The sequence below is a fragment of the Octopus sinensis genome, linkage group LG29 (assembly GCF_006345805.1).
Source record: "Octopus sinensis linkage group LG29, ASM634580v1, whole genome shotgun sequence".
In the NCBI taxonomy this organism is placed as follows: Eukaryota; Metazoa; Mollusca; class Cephalopoda; order Octopoda; family Octopodidae; genus Octopus; species Octopus sinensis.
In genome coordinates, this window is record NC_043025.1 from 32,501 (window position 1) to 39,732 (window position 7,232).

Sequence of the window (7,232 nt, forward strand, 5' to 3'; positions counted from 1 at the left end):
TATATATATACGACGGGCTTCTTTCAGTTTCCGTCTACCAAATCCACTCACAAGGCTTTGGTCGGCCCGAGGCTATAGTAGAAGTCACTTGCCGAAGGTGCCACGCAGTGGGACTGAACCCGGAACCATGTGGTTGGTAAACAAGCTACTTACCACACAGCCACTCCTACGCCTATATATATATACGATGGGCTTCTTTCAGTTTCCGTCTACCAAATCCACTCACAAGGCTTTGGTCAGCCCGAGGCTATAGTAGAAGACACTTGCCCAAGGTGCCACGCAGGGGGGCTGAATCCGGAACCATGTGGTTGGTAAACAAGCTACTTACCACACAGCCACTCCTACGCCTATATATATATACGATGGGCTTCTTTCAGTTTCCGTCTACCAAATCAATTCACAAGGCTTTGGTCGGCCCGAGGCTATAGTAGAAGTCACTTGCCGAAGGTGCCACGCAGTGGGACTGAACCCGGAACCATGTGGTTGGTAAACAAGCTACTTACCACACAGCCACTCCTACGCCTATGTGTATCAATATGTATACACTTAAACAAATAACCAATACACACACACGGACAATTGGCTAGAGTCAATGATCTTCTGGAGATATGCTATTGATAAAAGGTATTCGTTACAGTAATTCGTTGTTTGAAGTGCCGTCGAAATAGTTAATTGTGTATCACAATATGTTTAACTAAACTTGGCTACAAATGTTTATATTTATGGTACGAAGTGACGACTCTGAAATAAAAGTAGCGATAGAGAAATGACACCCCCACCACAATACATATATGCGTGTATGTGTATGTATTTGTGTGTATATATACACACATATATATATTATATATATTATCAAGTTATGTATATTATCAACCATCGCACAAACAATAACTCTGAGCACCTCTTCAAACTCCACCCATCTAACACCCGTGGACATATTTACAAAGTAAGAAAACAGCACAGCTCCCATGACTTCAGGAAACATTTTTTCACGCTGAGAGCTGCTGAAGCATGGAACAAACTGCCGGCATCGGTTGTTAGTTGTCGGAGCACTGCATCCTTCAAATCTTCCATGCTTCCTGAGAGATTCGCCAACACTACACCTGATCTTCTCCCCTCCATACACACGCTGAAGCATGGAACAAACTGCCAGCATCAGTTGTTAGTTGTCGGAGCACTGCATCCTTCAAATCTTCCATGCTTCCTGAGATTCGCCAACACTACACCTGATTTTCTCCCCTCCATACACACGCTGAAGCATGGAACAAACTGCCAGCATCAGTTGTTAGTTGTCGGAGCACTGCATCCTTCAAAACTTCCATGCTTCCTGAGATTCGCCAACACTACACCTGATTTTCTCCCCTCCATACACACGCAAGCATGGAACAAACTGCCGGCATCAGTTGTTAGTTGTCGGAGCACTGCATCCTTCAAAACTTCCATGCTTCCTGAGATTCGCCAACACTACACCTGATTTCCTCCCCTACATACACACACAAGCATGTATCTGACTCATACACTGTTCACTTTCCAGACATTTCTACATTACTGCATGTACTTTATATGCACTTTCTGACAAGTTGTGGTGCACCTGAGCACTGTATACAATAATTTCATTATTATTATTATTATTTTTAAGTTGGGCCGAAAGTCACGCATAAGAAGCCTTTAGCGATTTATTTATATAGCTTTATTTTATTATCATCGTCATTATTATGAGAGTGAGACAGCAACGCCATGCCATCTAAGTGACTCTAGGGTACAAATTTACGAAGGCCAGTGTACCCATCATGACTACCCGTCTGATAAGGGTACACTAGGCACATGCATCACGACCATATGTACGTGACATGGTGAAACTTCATCAGGATAAACAGCACATGACCTTGCAGGTGGAACCCAGTTAGAATTTTCTTCAGGTCGAGTAGCCCATCCCGCTCAAACGGTCCCGAATAAGGGTCGTTTAAGGATGTTGAAAGAACCACCCATGTTTCCAAAGGTGAATTATTCAAACCTCCAAGAATCCCTCTCAACACATGGCTATGATGCTCCCCCACTACTTCTGCTCGTAGTTTTCGCAACTTGCAATCGATTTTCACCAAACTCATGGTGAAGCTTAATGTTACCCTAAGAAACTTAATTCTGACGTTTAGTTTTCCATGCAATACCTTATCATCAGAAAAAAATCGATAAAATCATGCCAGTTTGGGACATCGCGTTCAAATTCAAGATGACATATTTTCGACAATATCTTTCACAAATTGGCAGGATTTTTTTTAAAAATTCACAGCGAGCATCATGTCTGCTCCAAGGAGCTATATGGCCCTTTTTATTCCAATAGGATACTTTATTACTGGAAAAAATCGGTCAATTAAATCATATATGGCACACATAGCAAACCGATTTGTGTATTAAACACAAACCACAGACTGTCTAGGGGACGCAAATCGACCTTTTTATCGCCCAAAGGGACAGCTAGGAACATCGTATACACAGAAGTATTCGAGTGAAGAGAAGACATTGCGACCTACACATGCGCCTTCGTTCCCGAGAGGGAAAGGACTAGATTGGGATTAGTCGTTGCCTACTAGGTGCTCTTACATACTCGGGCAACGCCGGGCTATGCTGCTAGCGTATGCATAATGCAGTAGTCAGAACGGTCTGGAACAGGATAACGAAAAAGAAAATATCTAAAAACGAAGTTGGCCATATTGAAACCGATGGGTCAAAAGAATATTGGCGTGAGTACGGCCAACAAGTTTAAAATACAACCGGCCAGGTGTCGTTCTGTGGGACCATAAAGATAAGATGTGTTCTGTTATGGAGATCAGCTGCCCTCCGGTTTCCATTGTGGTTGGCAAAATAGAAGAGAAAAAGAACAACTATGGATCATAGATGAGGAGTTTGCAATTCCAGTACCCAAGATACATTCTCAGCTTCATACCCTATTATTATTGAACCAACTGGATACCTACCAACCCATCTGGAGTAGATATGGCTCGACGTGGAATCTTGGGGAGAGAGTGCAAGTTCTTGATTCATGTGGTATAAGTAAAGGCGGCGAGCTGGCAGAACCGTTAGCACGCTGGGCGAAATGCGTAGCCGTATTTCGTCTGCTGTTACGTTCTGAGTTCAAATTCAGCCAAGGTCGACTTTGCCTTTCCTCCTCTCAGGGTCGATAAATTAAGTACCAGTTACGCACTGGGGTCGATGTAATCGACTTAATCCGTTTCTCTGTCCTTGTTTGTCCTCTTTGTGCTTAGCCCCTTGTCGGTAGTAAGGAAATAGGTATTTCGTCTGCCGCTACGTTCTGAGTTCAAATTTCGCCGAAATCGACTTTGCCTTTCATCCTTTCGGGGTCGTTAAATTAAGTACCAGTTACGCACTGGGATCGATATAATCGACTTAATCCGTTTGTCTGTCCTTGTTTGTCCTCTCTGTGTTTAGCCCCTTGTGGTTTGAACGGCAGTTTTTCGTTTGAACGGCAGTTTTTTTAAATGATTTCCACGTAACTAAACACTTTTAAACTTCGTATACTGGTAGAATGTGTTTATAAAACATCTTTTTCTCTTGGCTTTATTGAGAACATTCTATAGTTTGTAAGATATTTGGGTCTTTTCGGTTTGAACGGCAGTTTTTAAAAATAATTTCCACGTAAGTAAACACTTTCAAACTTCGTATACTGGGAGAATGTGTTTATAAAACATCTTTTTCTCTTGGCTTTATTGAGAAAATTCTATGGTTTTTAAGATATTTTTTGTGTTTTTTTCTTCAATTTCTGCAATTTCAACCAATCAATGACGTCTATTTAGGTAAAAAAAAACACATTCTGTGCCGTATGAATATGTCCCTCGTTTAAGAAGCAGATTGGGTTTATTTACATTTCTGAAAAAAAAAAGATACTCTTCCCTCCACCCCTAACCCTAACCCTAAAGCTGATTGAAATGCAATAGATCAATACTAGGGTCATAATTATGGGTGACAATTTCATGACATCTCTAGAAAAAACTGCCGTTCAAACAGAAAAGATCCTACATACATACATTGTGTATGTGTGTGTGTCTGTGTGTGTGTGTGTGCGCGCGCGCATGCGTGTGTATGTATTTTAATACCCTTCGCCCTAACTAACCCTAACCCTAAAGCAGATTGAAATGCAATAGATCGATACTAGGGTCATAATTATGGGTGACAATTTCATATGACATCTCTAGAAAAAACTGCCGTTCAAACAGAAAAGATCCTACATACATACATTGTGTATGTGTGTGTGTGCGAGCGCGTGCGTGTGTATGTATGTATTTTAATACATATCAAAAATGATTTTAAAGTATTTAATTAGATGTTTTAATCAACTAAATTATTTCCGTTTCATGCCTTTGATCTTAATCGTCCTTAATCCCACCACACACACACACTTTATGTAATTACGTTTTTGTTTTGTGTTTTAGACATCCCTTATTTCCGCTCCTAGCTCTTATATTTGAGAAATGTGAACTCGCCACCTGTACACCGCGGGAACCAGGTGTCGCTGGGGGCGATGTCTGCTCGTCAGAATCCTTCAATGAAGATATAGCTGTTTTCTCGAAACAGGTCTTACCTTTGGCACACCTTTAATTAACAATTCAAAGCACACACACAAAAAATCCCACCTTGAACAAAATCGTAATTTCCTGATCTTTCTCAGTAACCACAGAAATACCATAATCATCCTCCAGAGATCGTTTCCAGTGTTGGCTTGGGATTGGTAAGCCGGAGAGCTGCACTAGGCTCCAGTCTGTTTTGGATTGGTTTGTAATGTGCCTTTTCCGTGTCACCGGCATGGGTACCCGCATGGTTCATGGTCTCAAAGATTTGTCCTATGAAGAAAGGCTGAGGACGCTCGACCTTTATTCTCTAGAAAAACGGAGCCGCCGTGGTGATCTCATTCTCGCCCACAGCATCAGAAGCGGAAAGTGTAACCTCTTGAAAGAGCTGTTCTTCACTCCTGCTCCAGAGCGTCGGCTTCGGGGTCATTCTGAAAAGCTCTATCTGCGACGATTTCATCTCAATCAAAGGAGAGGAGCTTTCTCCGTCCGGGATGCGGATCTGTGGAACAAGCTGCCAGACGAGATGGTGAAGATGCCGACGACCGCTTGGTTGAAAGTCTCCCTTGACCTCAAGTGGCCAGAACTCTTTACATGAACACCACCCTGTACTTAACTCCATGTCCTCCTACATGGCCTTGCTATTTGCTTTTGAGCCAAATTAACTAACTAACTAACTACCTTTTATGTGTCACCTACACGGGTGCTTTTTACGTATCATCGGCATGTGTGTCTTTCACGTGTCTTCTCGAACACAGCAAATCGCCTGAAGTCTAGGAAAAAGCAAATCGGAGTCTATTCTAGTAAGATAAGATTAACAAATACCATATTTGATGAGGAGGCGCAATGGCCCAGTGGTTAGGGCAGCGGACTCGCGGTCGTAGGATCGCGGTTTCGATTCCCAGACCGGGCGTTGTGAGTGTTTATTGAGCGAAAACACCTAAAAGCCCCACGAGGCTCCGGCAGGGATGGTGGTGATCCCTGCTGTACTCTTTCACTACAACTTTCTCTCACTCTTACTTTCTGTTGTACCTGTATTTCAAGGGGCCGGCCTTGTCACTCTCTGTGTCACGCTGAATATCCCCGAGAACTACGTTAATGGTACACGTGTCTGTGGAGTGCTCAGCCACTTACACGTTAATTTCACGAGCAGGCTGTTCCATTGATTCGGATCAACCGGAACCCTCGTCGTCGTAACCGACAGAGTGCTCCTGCAAGGGGTGGTGGTGATCCCTGCTGTACTCTTTCACCACAACTTTCTCTCACTCTTACTTCCTGTTTCTGTTGTACCTGACAAGGGCCGGCCTTGTCACTCTCTGTGTCACGCTGAATATCCCCGAGAACTACGTTAAGGGTACACGTGTCTGTGGAGTGCTCAGCCACTTACACGTTAATTTCACGAGCAAGCTGTTCCGTTGATTCGGATCAACCGGAACCCTCGTCGTCGTAACCGACGGAGTGCTTCCATTCCAGCTGTTTGTGAAATGTTGATTACTTGAACAATGACAGTTGAATGACCTGATAATACTAATTAGATAAATTATCGTAAATCTAATCAACATGATACATTTTGCAAGTTTTAACATTTTAGTGGAATGTTTAAAATAACAAATGGAATCAATGCCTCTTCCGGTGGTATTTGATCTTAGTCTGCGGGATTACAGTATTTCATCTAGAAAACGAACGGTAGCAACAGATCAGATTTAATCCTTTATTTAACAATTCTAAAGCTTACATTGATAACATTAAATTGGCAAGAAGATAGAATATCAATATAATTTCAAATCATGCAATATTTTCTGTTTCAAGCCATACTGAGGCCCTGAAACTCGTTTAAATTACATCATGGTGGATTATACAGTCTCATGCATGCATAGTGTTGTATTGAAACGTACAATTATAGTGTCGTTACAACGAAAGAATATTTTATATTATATATGGAGAAAATATTATTTAATATTATATATGGAGAAAATATTATTTTATATTATATATGGAGAAAATATAATTTTATATTATATATGGAGAAAATATTATTTCATATTATATATGGAGAAAATATTATTTTATATTATACTAGCAGTATCGCCCGGCGTTGCTCAGGTTTGTAAGGGAAATAACTATAAAGCATTTTTAGAGAGTTATAGCCAAAAAATAGCAAAAAAATAGAAAAAAAATTATGGTAAATTTTTTTTTGAGAGTAAAAAAAGGTTGAGTTGCGTCCCCTAGACAGTCTGTGGTTTATTTTTTTTGATTCTCGACCCCATGTCGAATTTATCGATTTTTTTCAGAACTGGGGGAACTTTTCAAAATTTTCGCCGCGTTAGATTTGAATTATGACATTGGGCTATGTGTGTGTCAAGTTTCATCAGAATCGGTTGAAAGCCGTGGTCAGAGTGAGGGTACAAGCAAACAGACACACAGAAACACGCACAGACAAACTGCCGTTTATATAGAGAGAGATATGGAGAAAATATTATTTTATATTATATATGGAGAAAATATAATTTTATATTATATATGGAGAAAATATAATTTTATATTATATATGGAGAAAATATTATTTTATATTATATATGGAGAAAATATTATTTTATATTATATATGGAGAAAATATTATTTTATATTATATATGGAGAAAATATTATT

General features: G+C 40.6%; 1 protein-coding gene across 1 annotated transcript in view; it reads left to right on the top strand.

The window, feature by feature from the left end:
* Positions 1-4,614, top strand: part of LOC115226160 (homeobox protein Meis1-like) — a 5,435-nt gene extending 821 nt beyond the window's left edge. The window contains exon 2 of the mRNA XM_029797159.2: positions 4,449-4,614. Within this exon, the coding sequence (XP_029653019.1) occupies positions 4,449-4,614 (166 nt within the window). The remainder of the gene's footprint in view (positions 1-4,448) is intronic.
* Positions 4,615-7,232: the final 2,618 nt, after the last annotated feature.